General features: G+C 47.3%; 1 protein-coding gene across 15 annotated transcripts in view; it reads right to left on the reverse strand.

Annotated features, from left to right (window-relative positions):
- Positions 1–19,257, reverse strand: part of NFIA (nuclear factor I A) — a 338,982-nt gene that overhangs the window by 122,719 nt on the left and 197,006 nt on the right. For all 15 annotated transcript variants that reach the window (XM_063939242.1, XM_063939238.1, XM_063939236.1 and 12 more), the window contains exon 4: positions 6,688–6,762. In XM_063939242.1, the coding sequence (XP_063795312.1) occupies positions 6,688–6,762 (75 nt within the window). The remainder of the gene's footprint in view (positions 1–6,687; positions 6,763–19,257) is intronic.

Consider the following 19,257-nt stretch of genomic DNA (forward strand, 5'->3'; position numbering starts at 1 on the left):
TGCAGAGTCGCAGTTGTGATATCAGGCATGCACAGGGAGAAATGTACTGAAAATGTTTAAATATCTAGCACGCTGTCACAGAGCGTAACGCCCCACCGTGCCCGCAGTGAGCCCTTTTGTGCTCGCCCCACTGCCGGCATTCCGGCGGTTGGGATCCTGGCGCTGGTATACTGGGCGCCGGGATACCAAGTGCCGGCGAAACATACTACACCCGTTAATATACAATGGACGGAATATGGTAAAGAAAATGCACATTTATTAAGAAGTTAAGAACCACAATAAAAATGAATAAAATCACAAGGTATTAATAGCAACCACTAACAAGGCCATAAGTGTATTGGTATATTAGGGCCATACAATATCAGACTGGCTCCTGTATTAATCAGTGTTTAAATTAGGACTTTCTCCTTTGTGTTCATAAGAGATCCTATTATAGCAGCAAGGTATTACCAGTAGGTGAACCTGGATGTCCAAACAATCTCTTTAGCCACCAAATTTACAGGTGAACGGGCTAAAGGAGTATCCACCGGGATCCGGTCTGAAGATCGACAGTGTCTAGGTCGACAATGTTTAGGTCGACCACTAAAGGTCGACAGTCACTAGACATGGATGGAAGGTCGACAGGGTTTCTAGGTCGACATGTGCTAGGTCGACAGGTCTAAAGGTCGACATGAGTTTTTCAAATTTTTTTTCTTTTTTTGAATTTTTTCATACTTAACGATCCACGTGGACTACGATTGGAACGGTAAAGTGTGCCGAGCGAAGCGAAGGCACCATGCCCGAAGCATGGCGAGCGAAGCGAGCCATGCGAGGGGACGCGGTGCACTAATTTGGGATCCCGGTCACTCTACGAAGAAAACGACAAAAAAAAAAAATCCTCATGTCGACCTTTAGACCTGTCGACCTAGCATATGTCGACCTAGAAACCCTGTCAACCTTCCATCCATGTCGACCTAGTGACTGTCGACCTATAGTGGTCGACCTAAACATTGTCGACCTAGACACTGTCGATTTGATGAACCACACCCGTATCCACCAGGTATCCAGAACGCTGCAGATTGCTCCAAGGAGAAAGTCCAAACAAAAGTCCACTGGAGTAACAGGAGTCCAGATACACAAGCCTTCTTAACCATACACCGTCCATCATATATTAATTGTATATACCAATGCTGGTTTTATTACGTCTTGTTCTTTGTATTGAAAGTGTATTGGGTGTTCTTGGGCGGTGACAGGGATGTGTATCAGCACCGATATTTCATGTACGCAGATGTAAGCCATCAGCCATTGTGGGACCACAAGTCCAGTTGTTGTTGGAGAAGGAAAAGTCAAGCTGCAGCAGACGTGCACAGCTTAGCTAGTGTGGAACTGCAAGTTCCAGCATGCCCCAACAGACTGAGGCAGGCTATGCTGGGAATAGTAGTTCTGCAAACGCTGGAGGGGCACAGGTACCAGTCCCAATTTATGAGTTTGATGAACGACATCAATATAAAAATCAGCTATCAATGTCCATTATAAGTGACTTTATTGCATCGTTAACATCTGCCAGCCTTTTAGTATGCAGGACTCATAGGCAAAATATGTATATTACCATCTATTTCCCTTTCAGGATCCTCTGTTTTATGGATGGATGAGAACAGCGGAGATTAGTTTTGGGACCCAATATTTATACCTCGTATGAGGTCAGAGAAAGCATCCAATTCCACCGATATGCTCCCCAGTGCGCGTTATAAATTTTCAAGCAATTATACAAATTGACTTTATACCGCATTTGCAGAGGTCACAGAGTACTATATACATTATTGCTTTCTGGAACCGTATCAATTCTACTTTGAATAAGTTGCAGAAACTTTACTGCTGGCTAATAGGGAAGGCGCTTCGCGATCGCGCTCTGTGTACTACAACGAGGAACAGTACGATACAAATAACAAAAAGGATTGGCAGGGAAGAGAAAAACATGTATTTAAATACTTGTCACATATCTGTAACCTTTGGCGGCTAAAGAGTATTAGTACTGAAGTATGTATTTGGGTAGACCTCCTGCAAGCTCCAAAACTTGCACAGGCGGCACCTTAACCCATTCATCAAGAGACAATTGTCTTCTGAGTTTGGCACTTGCTCTGTTCTTGAACTGACCTGGGATAAATTGATTAACCGATGCAGAAGACTTGTTCTATACCAGCTAGATGAGTGAGCCCATGGTAATGCAAGAAGGAAGGTCAGTACTACATCTGGGAGTAGCTATATCCCCTTGTCAGGATGGGTCAGTATGGGGTCGCAGATGTGTGTTACCTACACCCTCGTTCTAGGACTGTACCCCAGCCCTTCCGCCCAACCCACTCTTTCTGTCTCTAGTTTAACTGTGAATCGGGGATTGAAAAATGATCAATCCAGAGAGTTCCAGGGATACCCGGGATTGGCTGCTTTTCAATGTTTCCCACCCCCCTGCCTTGACCAGCCCAGATAACTCACCGCAATGAGACGAGAGGGAGGGTGGGACACTTTCTATGAGATCCGGCGGCCAGGAAGTACAGAGCGGCGGTGAGGTCCAGCGGGTGGGCGGGCTGCGCATTGTGACCTCTGACTTCACGTCACGCTGCGCAGTGTGCCCAGCCGGAGCCAGCGGAGGTGAGCAGGTCCCGAGGACGCTCAATGCTACCCGGCATATAAAAAACAAAATTGCTGGCCAATCCCGAAATCCCCGGGATTGGAAGCTCCAGTCTCGGGATTGAATACGCCCAATTTTCGTCCGGGATCTCGGGATTGGCCACACTGGTCACAATCCATTAAAATCAGCACCAGTTATGTTTATTTATGCAGCTAATAAATATTATTATTGTTATTCTATTGTGTTTACAAATATCGTTATAAACAGTGAGAATATAAAGACTCTCAGGATGTATTGTTTCCACTCAGGCAAAGATTCCAAAATCCACAATGACTGCAGCTGTTCCCCTCTTCCCCGTAACAAGCTTTTCCAGGATTACTCTGGGCTCACTTAGCACCTATTACAAGTTACTGTTCTCTTAGAATGGATACTTTGAAACCCAATATTTCAGACATGTTTGGCATCATAAATCAAGGATCCCCCACGCTCCGACAATCGGAGACTACCAAGAACACCCTACTGTGTCGGTCTCTTAATCTGGGTACACAATGGAGTGATGTAATGACAAATTGCCTACATCGCTCAGTGTATGTCTGAGTGATTGCGCATTCCCGCCGTCGCTAGCGACGATCTCCAGGTTTGAAGTGTTGCACATCATACCTAGCAATATTGCTAGCGATTTTGCGCCCATCATGCAATGTGTACGGCAAACGATATGTCGGACCGATTTGACGTCGCCTTCGTGCAACTCCCTAGAATGGAGGGACACGAAGGTTGTGTACAGGGGTGATGATAAATCGCATGCGACCAAACGATGCGATATATCGTTCGGTCGCTAGAAGACAGCAGTGTGTTTATGCTTGATTTTGCTTGTTCTGGGCTCATGGGAAAACGTCAGTAAAGTTGGAATGATTGCTGGTCGTACTAGTGCAGTGGTCAGGGAACAGGGGTAAATTACCCCAAATGGGGTAAAAATTAAATTCCTGGGGGTAATGGACGGTCGCGCTGCCGAGACATAGCCCCGTCCAGCACTGGCCGGCTCGCGATGTGACGTGCTGACGTCACACCGCGCTCCTTCCTGCCCGCCCTGTGCTGTGCTCCTGGCCACCCTGTGCTGTGTTCCTGGCGGTGTGACGTGCTGATGTCACACCGCGCTCCCTCATGCCCGCCCGTCCTGCGCTGTCCTGTCCTTCCGCCCGTGTAACCTCGCGGGCTCGCTGCGCTCACCATGCCTCGGACAAGGTTACTATTCCCAATCGTAGTCCACATGGATGGTAAAAGATGAAAAAGAAAGTGAAAAAAATTACCCCCCCCCCCCCCCCCCCCCAATAAACTTCTGTTGACCATTCTCATGTCGACCTTTTGAGCCTCTCCACCTTAAGCACAGTCGACATTTACATGTCAACCATATGGGTTTGACCTCTTGACTGCCAACCTATCATCCGGATAGAGTGTCAGCTCTTGTGTTTAGACATTTTCTAATTCTCTCCCGTCAACTGTGCTTCAAAGCTGCTGTGGGTGACAGAAGAGCCTCTGTTTTCCTACTTCTGCTCTTATTAACGGTAAATATTAATAAGATTAAAACAATATCATCCTCACTGGAGTTAAATCTTCGTCACCCCAGGACTCTAATGCCTTTTTCACACTGCTATGCCGGGTCACACCCGGGACTTTGTACACGGGTCCTTCCCATGTGCGACCCGGCTGAGACCCCTGTCAGACTGGCGGCCCGTTCCGGCTTATTGCTGGGTTGGTGACGTCACTGCCGACGCATCCCAAGTTCGCGGTCTTCCTATGGTGCGAACGGATCCCGGGTCGCATTAACCCAGGATACCCATTCACACTGCACCGTGTGCTGGGTTCAACCCATGTGCAACCCTGCTCCCTACCCAGGTTGAAATACTGAGTCGCTCGACCTGGTTAATTTCAAAGGGGTGCTCTCACATTGCACACTGGGGGTCATTCCGAGTTGATCGCTCGCTAGCAGTTTTTAGCAGCCGTGCAAACGCATTGTCGCCGCCCACTGGGGAGTGTATTTTCGCTTTGCAGAAGTGCGAACGCCTGTGCAGCAGAGCGCCTGCAAAATCTTTTTGTGCAAAACAAGACCAGCCCTGTAGTTACTCTTCGTGTGCATTGATTCTAACGACGGAGGGACGGCTTTTGACGTCACACACCCGCCCAGCGAACACCCAGCCACGCCTGCGTTTTTCTGCCACGCCTGCGTTTTTCTAAGCACTCCCTGAAAACGGTCAGTTGACACCCAGAAACGCCCACTTCATGTCAATCTTCCTGCGTTCGGCCGTGCGACTGGAATGTTCGTCACACTCTGTGCAAAACCACGATGCTCATTGTACCCATACGACGCGCCTGCGCATTGCGGTGCATACGCATGCGTAGAAATGCTTATTTTTAGCCTGATTGCTGCGCTGCGAACAACGGCAGCTAGCGCTCAACTTGGAATAACCCCCTATATGCCGGGTTGCTGCGCGTTCATGTGCAATAACTTGGGATATTTATGTGTGAAAAGGGAATTAGAGTGTCATTAAAGAACAAGTTCTGCAGACGTCCAATAAGAATACATCAATCTCTTGTGCCAGGAGAGAGAACATCAACAAAGGAGATACAGACATGACCTGACCAGGTTTTTTAATTGTCCGCCCACTCCGGTGACCCTGTATCGCCCTGGTGGCGACTCTTATAGGATGTTACATACAGAATCTGTTCTGAAATGCAGACACTACCTTCTTATTTTACAGCACTGACATGATGACTGAATGACTCGGATGGCCTGTCTGAGCCCGGCGCAGCGCTGCCCGTCTTACATTAAGGACAGAATGCAATCAGTGGGCCTTTGATCAATCCAGCAAGATGGCGATAGGTACTCTTAATTCATTGTGCTTAGTGGATATCGACAGGTTGGTAATGATCAGACCGCGCTGTGTCATTCATACCGGCAGAATTAGCATCCTGTAAAGGTCAAAGCAAGATCACTCCAGCCACCGCGGTGCAGCTGCGGCACTGAGCGAGTGACGATGCTCTGTGGGAACACACATAGGAGTCCGCATTGTGGTTTACAAATCGTTCAATTAATCACAAACACACACACACACACACACACACACACACACACAAACACACACACACACACACTACAGGTGATGAAAGATTTTACAGCAGCCGAACCCCCGGTTAAGCCTCAAGCCTTCCCTGTACAAGTCGTATTTGATCAAATCGATATTGCTTCGTATGGTCATTTTTGACAATTGTAATTGAACGATTAAGCAGGTTTGAAAATTGTTCTTTCCATCGGACTTGCATGGCCTTCGATGGAAATAATTAGGTGCTAGGAGCAAATACTAGGACACGCGCAATTAACACCAGTGTGCGAAGACGGCCAAAAGCCGACATAGGTCTAGATATGCGCTGTCTGTCTAGAGATCTACTTCCTGCGCAGTTGTGTACAGGTGACAGGTGACCTTTGAAGCACATTTGTTAGCTACGGACAGCAGAGAGAGCCATTTTGCACACAAAGCCAATATCCAGCAGTGCCTCGTGCCTCAGAGATGTTATTACTACTCTGGTGCTATGTTCTTGACCCTACTAGCTCGGGCCAGACGCTGGATGCCTCCACACTGATTAGGCAGCTGTTGCATTTTTAAATATGATTATATTTTGCACACTGAGGGGTCTATTCATGAAGCAGTGAAAAGTGTGGAGAAGTGACCCTGTGGAGAAGTTGCCCATGGGAACCAATCAGCAGCTCCGTACAATTGTATAGTATGCAAATTATAAATGTTACTTCAATACTGATTGGTTGCCATGGGCAACTTCTCCACTGGCTCACTTCTCCACACATTTCACTGCTTCATGAATAGACCCCTTCGCGGGAGATTTCTTAAATCTTGGCGTTTCCCATAGCAACCCATAAAATTCTAGCTAACATTTCCCTATTGCACTCTAGATAGACAGAATCTGATGGGTTGCTGTTGCCAACATCCACCTTATCTGTTTCAGAAGCTTTAGGAAATCTACCCCTTATAAAGCAAACCTCCGAGTTAGGCAAGAATAGGAGAGGTACTTACTTTGCGACACTCTTACAAGTTCCGTAACACTGAAAACACCTGAAGTCACAAAGCTGTCTTGGAAGCCCAAATGTCCTGAAATGAGAGTGCAAACACAGCGGTTATTAGCTGGCCACGCGAGCCTGTTTCCTTTCACGTCTTGAAAGACAGCACACAAAGTTATTGATTTTTATAAATGGAGGAGAACCATAAACACAATGCACAAAGGCTCGGCGGAGCTGAGTTATTATGCGGTTTTGGATTTGGAGGATTCTGAAAAAACAGAAGGATAACACATCTGCACCTGTATCATTCCTTAATGCATAAGCAATTTAACAAGAAATCTGGAACAGATACGGATTTAATAAATGGTTACCTTGGATAACCTTGAGTGACTGGTTAACACATGAAGCAAAAGGAGATCAGGGCTGAGATCCTTGAAAGATTTAAAGCTGCTCTATTAAGTAACATCTGATTGGGATTATTCCGAACCGCGCTCCAACCACACAGAATCGCGAGATTCCATCTCTGCGTCTGAGGTTACACGAGGGAAATCTCACAGTAACAGCTGTTAGACACACATACAGCGAACCTGGCAGGCACACGCCTACAGCGCAACTTTCACAAGGACGCGCTTTATCACGATAAAGACTCTTTATGACAAACCGTGTTCAGCTTCCCCGGGGGATTACGAGACTCCACTTGTAAAATATTATATATATATATATATATATATATATATATATATATATATTTTTTTTTTTTTTTTTCAATCTATATATATCTTTTCACACAGAAGTGATAGTTTTTGTTATGTTATGCGCAAGTTTGGCTTTTAAAACGGATTGGAAATGCAGTATTATATGTATGCGCATTAGAGGGGATCCGGTCTGAAGATCGACAGTGTCTAGGTCGACAATGTTTAGGTCAACCACTATAGGTCGACAGTCACTAGGTCGACATGGATGGAAGGTCGACATGGATTCTAGGTCGACATGTGCTAGGTCGACAGGTCTAAAAGTCGACATGAGTTTTTCTAATTTTTTTTCTTTTTTTGAATTTTTTCATACTTAACGATCCACGTGGACTACGATTGGAACGGTAAAGTGTGCCGAGCGAAGCGAGCCATGCGAGGGGACGCGGTGCACTAATTTGGGATCCCGGTCACTCTACGAAAAAAACGACCCAAAAAAAAATTCCTCATGTCAACCTTTAGACCTGTCGACCTAGCACATGTCGACCTAGAAACACTGTCGACCTTCCATCCATGTCGACCTAGTGACTGTCGACCTAGACACTGTCGATAAAACGAACCACACCCCATTAGAGACCAACAAACTCTTAGGGGCAGATGCACCAAGTCTTGGAGAGAGATAAAGTAGAGAGAGATAAACTACCACCAAATCCGCTTGTGTCATTTTTCAAACATAGGGGTCTAATTACTAAGCCTTGGATGGAGATAAAATGGACGGAGTTAAAGTACCAGCCAATCAGCTCCTAACAGTCAATTCTCAAGCCCAGACTGTAACATGGCAGTTAGGAGCTGATTGGCTGGTACTTTATGTCCATCCGAGGCTTAGTACATAGAACCCATAGTCTGTAACATGACAGGAGCAGATCGGCTGGTATTTTATCTCTCTCCAAGGTTAAGTACATCTTCCCATAATGTGAATGTCTGTAGGGAAGGACTGAACTAAATATCCGCTGATCAGGCATCATTCCTTACACATGTCTGAGGTGAATATATTGTGGGACTAGCAACAACTCTCTCTACTGAGGGCCAGACTTGCAATGGGGCGTATGTGACTACAGCTCCAGGCCATCACATATAAATAGGCCCAACACAGTCACAGAGTGAAGATAACCAGTTGCCAAGTGGCCCTATGGTCGGCCATAAACAGAATTGCATTTCCATTTTTCATACAAACTTATGGAATTCTTCTACTTTTATGTATTCAAGGAGACATTGGGACTGGTGTGTAGGCTGAGTACATGGCCATATGGCACTGGCCACATCCACAGAGTGCTGGCCTCACCTCCTTATCTTATCACAATAGGCCATACTTGCCAAATCTCCCGCATGGTCTAGGACAGTCCCGAATTTGTGAGGTGTGTGTGCGCGTGCGGGGTGACGGGCTCTCACGGCCTCCCAACAGAGTTGGCCATTGTCCTTGTCCCACCCAGGCCAACCGAAGTGGGTCTGCCAGTTGGTTAGATGACAGGATTCGCATTGAATTGTGCCATCATTGCCCCGCCCCCCACTTTAAAATGCCATGAATGGTGCCTTTGGACAATAGGGGCGGAGCCACAATAATATATAGCCCCGCCCACACCTGTAAAATGCTGCAAATTCACATACAACGGCTTTAACCTAGTACAGCGTTTCCTAAGCCCCGTCCTCATGGCCCACTCACAGTCCAGACAGGTGGATAAATCAAACTGACTGAGGTAACAATTAAGTTAACAGCCGGACTGCAAGCAACTTTGCCCGAAGCGAGCCCGCAAGGGTCCACATTTCTACTAATTGTGTTTAGATATGGTTAAACATACAAAATCTCACCAAAAACGTTAAAAACTTGCGTCAATCTTATTTGTGCCGACCATTTTCATATCGACCTTTTGATCCTGTCAACTTTTTATAACTGTCGACCTTACCCACTGTCTACCTATTACCTGTTGATCTTTTGACCCTGTGGAACTAATGCATGAGAATATATGGGGTCGTCCTAATGACCGTCTTTCTAGGGCAGTGGTTCTCAAACTCGGTCCTTAGGACCCCACACGGTTCACGTTTTCCATGTCACCCGGCAGCTGCACTGTGCATCACCAACTGCCACATTTTAAAAATCTATAGGTGACCTGCAAAACATGAACCGTGTGGGGTCCTGAGGACCGAGTTTGAGAACCTGTGTTCTAGGGCAGTGGTTCTCAAACTCGGTCCTCAGGACCCCACACGGTTCATGTTTTCCATGTCACCCGGCAGCTGAACTGTGTATCACCAACTGTCACATTTTAAAAATCTACAGGTGACCTGCAAAACATGAACCGCGTGGGGTCCTGAGGACCGAGTTTGAAAACCTGTGTTCTAGGCGTATCCGGTCTCTTGATCGACTACACTTAGGTCGAGAATATCTATGTCGACATTAAGTAGGTCGACATGTTCTAGGTGTAAATCTTCTTTACCACACCTATGGGCCAAATGTAATAGATCACGATAAAGTTTTTTATTTTAATTTTATTTAATTTCTTTCATATCACTGTGACAACTTATAAATACAAAAATATAAGACCACAATATACTGTAAGCCGACTACACTATCTCATAGGTTGTGTGGCCCTTTAATCCTCATTCACAACAAGGTGGCGATTTTGGTGACTGATAAAATATCCTCTTGAATAAAGCGGAAACGAAGTCATGTATCTCCGATGTGAAATGTGATTATTGTGCTGCCGCAGCCAGTGTGATAACCCGGCTGCCGGCCTTTGTGTATCGGATCCTCTTCAGAGCGACTGCCCGGATCCAGCGCAAAATGTATTCAAGAAATCCCTGAAAGTTCTTTCCGCAATAAAGGGGAATGAATGATCCCATCCTGTGCATGTCGTGTTCTGACAATGAGGGAACACTTTTAAGACTTTAAATTCATGTAATACAATTCTAGGCTGGACCTTTGCTGTTGAAAAGGCAGAATGAGAGTTACTGAAAAAGAGAAAAAGGGGGTAATATTTGACAACCAAAATCAGCATAACCTTTTTACAGCCGCAGTCATGGATGACTGTGCCCTGACCCCGAGAGATTATGTGGGGATTTCAATAACAACAGCTGGAAGTGGCTATGTGTGAATAGAAAGCTCCGTCCTACAAAGGGCTCCACAATCCCAGCCCAGATCTCCATGTTCAAGGGAAAGTGTTTCCTGGTCCCAGTTAATAGGGTGCAATAAAGAACGTTGTGCTGGCCCAGCTCGCAGCAGAGGGGGCTGGCAATTTCATATACTGCTACGCGAAGAAGTGCCCTATATACACTATATATACACACACAGTATTACCAAGGGATTGTAGTGCGCCCGCGCGAGGCCAAACTGCAAAATAATCCAGCTTCTTTTTTGATCGCTAGGCGTACGCAAGTTGATTGACAGGAAGCGGGCGTTTGCGGGTGGTAACTGGCCTTTTTCAGGAAAAACGCAGGCTTTCCCAAGCGTTTTCAGGGAGGGTGTGTGATGTCAGCTCCGGCCCCGATCAGCCTGTTTCTATCGCACTGTAGGAGTAAGTCCTGGGCTGCGCACACGCTGCACAGACTGGAAAAATAGTTCGATTGTGAGTTGCAAAAGGATTTGCAGCTGACCGGCGTACACAAAGCTTTTTGCACGGCGTACGCAGACTTCCATGGGCGGGTAGCCATTAAGTTAAATCTAATTTGCCAACATATGTATGATCACTTATTTATCAGTACTTGTAAAACATTTGTGGGAGGTTGCAAGGGTGAGAGAGTTGTGAGGGCGGGAAGGTTGTGAGGTGACAAGGGTGGGAGAGTTGTGAGGTGGCAAGGGTGGGAGAGTTGTGAGGTGGCAAGGGTGGGAGAGTTGTGAGGTGGTGAGGGCAGGAAGGTTGTGAGGTGACAAGGGTGGGAGAGTTGTGAGGTGGGGAGGGCAGGAAGGTTGTGAGGGCAGGAAGGTTGTGAGGTGGCGAGGGTGGGAGAGTTGTGAGGTGGGGAGGGCAGGAAGGTTGTGAGGTGGCAAGGGTGGGAGAGTTGTTAGGTGGGGAGGGCAGGAAGGCTGTGAGGTGGTGAGGGTGGGAGAGTTGTAAAGGTGGCAAAGGTAAGAGGTTTGTGAGGTAGGGAGGTTTGTAAGGTGGCAAGGATTGTGGGGTGGCGAGGGTCGGAGAGTTGTGAGGTGGGGAGGGCAGGAAGGTTGTGAGGTGGCAAGGGTGGGAGAGTTGTGAGGTGGGGAGGGCAGGAAGGTTGTGAGGTGGTGAGGGTGGGAGAGTTGTGAGGTGCCGAAGGTAGGTGGTTTGTGAGGTGGGGAGGGTTGTGAGGTGGCAGGGGTGGGAGAGTTGTGAGGTGGCGAAGGTAGGAGAGATGTGAGGTGGCGAAGGTGGGAGAGTTGTGAGGTGGCGAGGGTGGGAGAGTTGTGAGGTGGGGAGGATGGGAAGGTTGTGAGGTGCGGAGGGTGGGAGAGTTGTGAGGTGGGGAGGGTGGGAGAGTTGTGAGGTGGGAAGGGTGGGAGAGTCGTGAGGTGGCGAGGGTGGGAGAGTTGTGAGGTGGGGAGGGTGGGAAGGTTGTGAGGTGGGGAGGGAGGGAGAGTTGTGAGATGGGGAGGGTGGGGAGTTGTGAGGTGGCGAGGGTGGGAGAGTTGTGAGGTGGCAAGGGTGGTAGAGTTGTGAGGTGGGGAGGGTGGGAAGGTTGTGAGGTGGCGAGGGTGGGAGAATTGTGAGGTGGGGAGAATTGTGAGGTGGGGAGGGTGGGCAGGTTGTGAGGTGGCGAGGGTGGATGTTGACCCCTGACATGTGTAAGATACTTACCAAACCTTCGAAAGAGGTGTTGCTCATAGCGATCAGAATCTAGCTATCATTTTACAGAATGTGCTAGATAAACGATAGCTAGAAAGTGAGTGGGCAATGCCTCCACTTGTCCGCTTGCTCCAGCACCCGATGAATGGTCACCTCTCCTGTCAGGGAGAGATTAAGGGTGATTGGTGGCCCTTTGATGGACAGAGGGCCGACTATGTGCCCCCCCCCCCCCAACCACCAGAAACGTATCAGGTTGCCTCTAGCTACTACAGATCATAGGGTAATTACAGATCACCGTGGACTTCTACGCACTACTGTATATAAAAGTGGCGAGATTCTTTCTATAGACAAAGTCCTCCTTAAAAAACTTCTAACACCATCACAAATGTAACTAAGTTGCATGTCAGCCGCATGTTCTTTATCCAATCTCACATTTATTTCCATAACATGTTTCCTTTAACGTAATTTAGAAGAATAAAACTAGTAAGTGTCTGGGAAGTGATTGTAGCTTTACCAATAGTATCTGTTACTTCCACAAAAGCAGAAATAACGCGCGTTCATGGAAATAAAAAATATGGTCTTATGCATATTGCCAAGTGCATCCTGCCAAACAAGTGCCAATTAGAATGTTTTGGAGACGGAAGAACTAAAAAAGTGTGGAGAGTGTTAGCGTGAAAAATCATTCCAGCCACCGAGGCATTAGGAGGTTACAGTTAAGGGTCTGAATGGGGTCATTTAGTAAATCACAATGACTGCTACAACACGATATTGGCTTTTAATAGCACGGCTGAAAGATTCACGCCCCGGCAATTCCCAAATTGACAGATTTGTGTAAGGACGGCAAATAGCAATATTAAGCCTGGAACAGCGCAGAGACCTACAGATATATTTATTATTAAAAACAATTGCGTTGGCAGGAAATGGTTATTTGAGAGGTCACCGGGAATAATAATAATAATTATTATTATTATTATTATTATTAAAAAGCCCAGCTTAAGTCAACGCTTTACAAATAAAGTGAAAGGTTTAAGAGATATCTGGCGCCATGTACTAATCTTGAAAATGCAGCCAAAACGCTGAAAATGGTGTTTTCTGAGTGTTGACCGCATTCCCATATGCACCAAACTCCAGAATGCAACGCATTCCGAAGCGTGGATCCGGTATGAAACGCCATATTTGGGTGGTGTTACCCAATAGAAGAGTATGGGCTCCTCTTTGCATTCCCCACTCCTCCTCCCTGAGAGGAGTCCAATCAGATCACTCCCAGCACCCCCCCCCTCCCCCCCATGGCGCCCGCACCTCAGTGCGCATGCGCAGAACGACTCCCGGGTCCTAAACTCGGTAGTCCAGTGATCACAAAGGACAGCTCTTATTGGCAGAGTAGTCCTTTGCAATTTTAATCGCAAGTGGCGGGAATTGTTGCATTGTGGATGCGATGCTTAGTACATCCCTCCCATCATCATGCAACAACTGGTACACGCGACGCGACTTTTCACTCTTATGTAAAATAGGACACTGAGCGGGATGTACGAAACGGAAAAACGCGGTTTCCAAACGTACTAATAGGTGTCCGCCGGGGCACTGCCGCAGAAGGGAATGACAGCTTTTGCTGACGTTACCCCATAAAAGTCTATGGGCTTCTCTCCACATCCTGCTGAATCCCACCCAACATGCTACGTGGCCGCCCCATCACTGTGTGTATGCGCAGAACGACTCCCAGGTCCTAAACCCGGAAGTCCAGGGCCCGCCGGAGATCGCGAAGGACAGCTCTTAACGGAAGAGCTGTCCTTCACAATACTAATCACATATGGACGTGCATATGCGATTAGCATTGCGGCAATGGCCATTAGTACATCCTGACCATTATAAGTCCTGATGTAGAATATAGCAAATAAGTTGCAATAAAGAAGTCTGATATGGAAACGTAAAAACGGAGCAGTTCTCAGTCAAACACAGAAGTTATACAGCGATCCAAATGAGAAGAAAAAAATGTGACTTTCCCAGTGCACGGTGTTAGCTGTATAAGCATTTGGTTCCTGCAGGCCCGCTGGGAAAACACCTGTACGCCGTATTACAGAATCAGAGCGTCCTCACCAGAGGAGGGGAACCTACAGTAACGGTCACTGTAATGTGTGACAATCCAGTCACCACCTCTCCCTGTAGGGTTCATTCTAGTGACCTGAGCCCTGGGCTTGCAGGAGATGCTGGAAATTGTAGTGCCACGAGAGCTGGATAGCTGCAGGGCGAGACTGGCAGGAATGGTGGTTTATTCCAGCACACCCAGGACATATCAATTTCCCTTATTGACCTCTGACCTGAAAGCAGCTCTGTAGCAGATGATGAACTGTAAGTCCCAGCTTACCCAGACAGTAACTGCAATATAGGCTTTGTCTTCTCTTTAACATTCAATGCAAACTTTAGGGACATTTTCTGGCTGGTTTCTACTGTAAGTGTCCTTTGTGGCCCGTTACATGGATAAATGGCACAACCAGTGTGATATAACCACTGTGCATGACTGGTATCAGGGCCGATGCAAGACCTTGTGGCGCCCAGGGCGAAAGTTTCCTTTGGCGCGCGGCAAAAATAGGGTGTGGCTTCATGGGGAAGGGGCGTGGTCACAGTTATGCCCCCTGTAGCTGTGCCCTCAGTGGTTGTGCCTCCAGTAGTTTTGCCCTCAGTAGTTGTGCCTCCAGTAGTGTGCCCCCTGTAGCTGTGCCCCCAGTAGTTGTGCCCAGTACTGTGCCCCTGTAGCTGTGTCATCAGTAGTAGTGTCCCCAGTAGTTGTGCCCCCTTGAGCTGTGCCCTCAGTAGTTGTGCCCCCAAGTAGTACCGCTTACCAAAAAAAATAAAAAATACTCACCAGCCTCACTCCTGCTTTCCAACCGCTGCTGTCCTCCATCTCCGGCACCACTACTCGGATCTATGGGAGAGACGTCATGACATCTTCCCCATAGCACTGCACAGACACTAGAGGTCAATTATGACCTCTAGCGTCTATGGCCACTCCCACAATGCCGTGCGGTACGTGATGATGTCAGGTGCACTGCACGGCACCAGTAGCGGATCTTGCCGCAGCGCCCTCGGGACAGTGGCGCCCTGGCAAAAATCCTGATTGCCCGTGGCAAGATCCGCGACTGACTGGTATATACCTCTGTTGTCTTTATAGAACCCAATGTTTAGTAATTTTCATGCATAAATAGGAGGCGGCATTGGGAATTGCAACCAACATACAGAAGGACAGTGATGCTGTACAGTTATCCATACGCACAGTATATTAGCATACAGAGAAGTGCTACTCTGCAATTACCCCAACATACACAATAATACCAGGAACTGAGAGAATTACCTGTAGCAAACAGAACAAGAGTAAGTGTACGATGGACAGCACAGTGGTACAGTGGTTAGCTCACAGTGTTGGGGGCCTCGTGTTTAGTTCCCATCGAGGTCCTATCTGTGCGGATTTTATATGTTCTCTCCATATTTGTCATGGGATAGGGACCTCCATAGCAGAAGCGGGCGTAAACTGCAGCTTCAGGCCTGACCGCGGCTCTCTATCTGAATAGCTTCGGGCGTTATACCCATGGGAAGAGACAGGTCATCCTGCTGCCAATTGAATCTACCCCAAGAATGGCTCTGGAAATTACATCAGGTATACAGGACACTAGGAGTGGTACTTAGCATTTGGCGACTATTAAATAACAGCAGCATAGTCAGGGGCACCGTTTAAAAAGGAACTGTGCCCATTAGTCGAGGACATGTGACAACAATGAAGTATCACAAGACAGACTGCTGCTTCTACAAGTTAATAATGTAACCCTCTGCAATATTACTTTTGGTTAGTAATGTGAGTTTCTTTTTTGTATCTTTCAGAGACTGAGAAAGCACACGGATATTAGGGTGACCCGCGCAGTCCGAGCCCCAAGATATAGCAAAGTATGTAATGAGAACATCAGTGTTATCAGTGTCACTGCGAGAGACCAGGGAGACACCTGTTGGAGACCCCCGTCCAATCAGAACACACAAGCAGAAGATGACAGCTGGACACAGCAGACGCGGGGTCAGTGATTTCTACATTGAGAACCATACAGGACATCCTCTGCAACAGCTGAACAATAAATCTTGATCAGAATATAGTAAGTGTGAATGACGGCTTTCAGAATACATGCGGGGGGCTACGCTGGGAGCCAAGAGGCAGAACTGCACCTGTGGAGCAATATGTCTGCATGAAATATGTGTATCTAAATTCTAAACACACACATATATATATAATGTCTGTGCATGCGTGTATTTATAAGCACACACACAAATGTTTGCATTACCTCTGCCCTATATATTTAGTTTCATTACCCAAGTTGAAGCATGATAGGTTCCTGATTCTATACACTGACTGATTAAACCTGACCTCAGATTACCAAGGTGCAAGCCAGGTTACAAGACACCGAGCTAATGAGAGACTTATGGGGCTAAATCTCTCCTGCCCTATCACTGGCAAGAAGTGTGAATGAGGCGGAGGGAAAGGTCCCTTAGAGAGTCAGGGGCCACCTGTCAAGTTTGTTCCAGCGAAACAGTATTTCATAAAGTTACATTGCAATCAAAAGATGTCTATATTTGGGTAGCGTAGGGGTCAGCATTGCTGAGTCACATGCCTGAGGTCATAAGTTCAAGTCCTGACCAAGGCGCTGTCTGTGTGGAGTTTGTATCTTCTCTCAATGTTTTCATGGGTTTCCACTAATACCCCGAACACATACTTGCCAGAGTTTTAGTAGTCTCTCATAGCAAAACAGGGCGGCATGCTGGGATGTGTAGTCCCACATCAGCTGGAGGGCCACATGATATGTGGTAGCACAGAGTATTATATGGTGGCAAGGCTCCTCAGCATATGGCATCACGGAGCAGCACAGAATGACAATAGCTGTCTGGGAAAGTGGGTCTGTCCGCCTTGGGTGGAGCAGGTTCATCTATAGACCCACCCCTGGCTGCAGAATCCCTGAAAGATTTCTCCCAGACTGCCGGTTAATGTTCCTGAAATCTCAGGCCCAGAATGATTCCCGACAAGACCCTGATAACTATGTAAAACTATGCTGACGATGAACTGTATATACAAGTGTCCATTAAGAGATGAACTGTGCATTAACAACCGGATTGAAACCACAAGCGAATTTGACTTTGAACATTAAATTGCACCTAAATTATGTATCCAGCAATGAAAGGCAAGTGTTTTATCCACTCACCAGAAGGTGTCCAAAGCACTCTTTTATCATTAACATTAGGCTTCTGCTCAGCCTTCCATTACCAGGCTCCAGCGGCAAAGTATCTATTGACCAGACCGTTCATTCGCTCGCCCCACACGCAGCAGGAGAGGCTCGTACCATGGCGAGCCGTCAGAGACACGTGGGATTGTCTGAGGCGCAGGGACAGAGACGATTAACCCTTTCCCGGGCAATCACTCCCTCGTTCCTCTCCACTCTACACTGACAACTCTTACTGCTTATATTCCACTATACAGAAGACCCCTATAGCAATAAATATTAATTAGCAGTATAGCTGTTACTAATCCGATGTTGGAATTTAAAACCATCTAACGCTACAAGTGACATTTTCAAATATGAAGCACAAGGACACTGTATACAGTCACCCATTACCGCCAGGCCGGAAAGTCAAGTATTACACGACCACTGTGTTACAGAGAGATGAAGACAGCTGCTATAGCTTTAAGACCGTGGGGGAGATGTATGAAACTCATACATGCCGACATCCTGGCCGGATGTCGGCAGGTCGGCTCAGCAGGGGGGGGGGGGGTTATGACACGGATAGGGGGCGGGCGGAGGCAAAACTGGGTGGGCGGAGGCGGAACAGGGGAGGGGTTATCGCGGCACTTCATTTTAGCCACGCCCCCTGCTATGTAATGCCGCGATTACCGGCATTATACAGCAGGGGGCGTTGCTATGATGACGCGATTCAGCAAGAATCGCGTCATCGACTGCCCGGACCGCCCACTTTACTCACTAAGTGGGCGGCCGGGCAGGGGGGCCCCTAAAAAATCGGGAGACTTGCCTGCTCTTCCGGGGGGGCGGGAGGGTCACCCGATTTTCGGGAGCCTCCGGCCCATTCCGGGAGAGTAGGCAAGTATGATTAAACTTTTAAAGAGTGAAGAAGTGGACACGTGGAGAAGTTGCCCATAGCAACCAATACAGCAGCTTCACCACTTGTCCGCTTGTCCTCTGTTTAGCGTCCTAGCGGGATCTATAGCCATTATTTCAACATTGATGGACTAGTAGGCTGACCATATTATCCCTTTTATCTGGGACACTCAGGAATTACACAGGTTCTGTGGCTGGCTGACTACAAGCCTGCATTTCACCTGGTTTTAAGCAGCCACAGAACCTGTGTAATTCATGAGTGTCCAAGGTTAAAGGGATAATATGGTCAGCCTATGAAATAGCAACATTGGGGGTAATTCTGATTTGATCGCAACAGGAACTTTGTTAGCAGTTGGGCAAAACCATGTGCACTGCAGGGGAGGCAGATACAACATGTGCAGAGAGATTAGATTTGGGTGTGGTGAGTTCAATCTGCAATCTAAATTGCAGTGTAAAAATAAAGCAGCCAGTACTTACCCTGCACAGAAACAAAATAACCCACCCAAATCTAATTCTCTTTGCAAATGTTATATCTGCCCCCCCCCCCCCCCCCCCCACCCTGCACTGCACATGGTTTTGCCCAACTGCTAAAAAAATGTCCTGCTGCGATCAACTTGGAATTACCCCCATTATTAGAATGTTGACAAATCGTCTTGGTGGTCTAGAGGTGAATTACCTGGTCTGGAAGTCCGGCAACTACTATCAAGGCCCAGAGGGGACGCTAGGATGACTCTCTGGGCCGGAAGTCATCCGTACGGACATTTCATGTGTCAACATTCTGCAGATGCCGACATGTGCGATTTCAACAATGCCTATATCATAACTGTCGACATTTTGAATAATGACATTTTAAATTTTCACATTATGACTACATTCCACTGAAAATGCAATAATTTAAGCTGCTGTGACATCACTGATCCCACCCCGTGTGTAAGTCTACCAAGGACTT

Source organism: Pseudophryne corroboree, chromosome 9 (genome assembly GCF_028390025.1).
Source record: "Pseudophryne corroboree isolate aPseCor3 chromosome 9, aPseCor3.hap2, whole genome shotgun sequence".
Lineage (NCBI taxonomy): Eukaryota > Metazoa > Chordata > Amphibia > Anura > Myobatrachidae > Pseudophryne > Pseudophryne corroboree.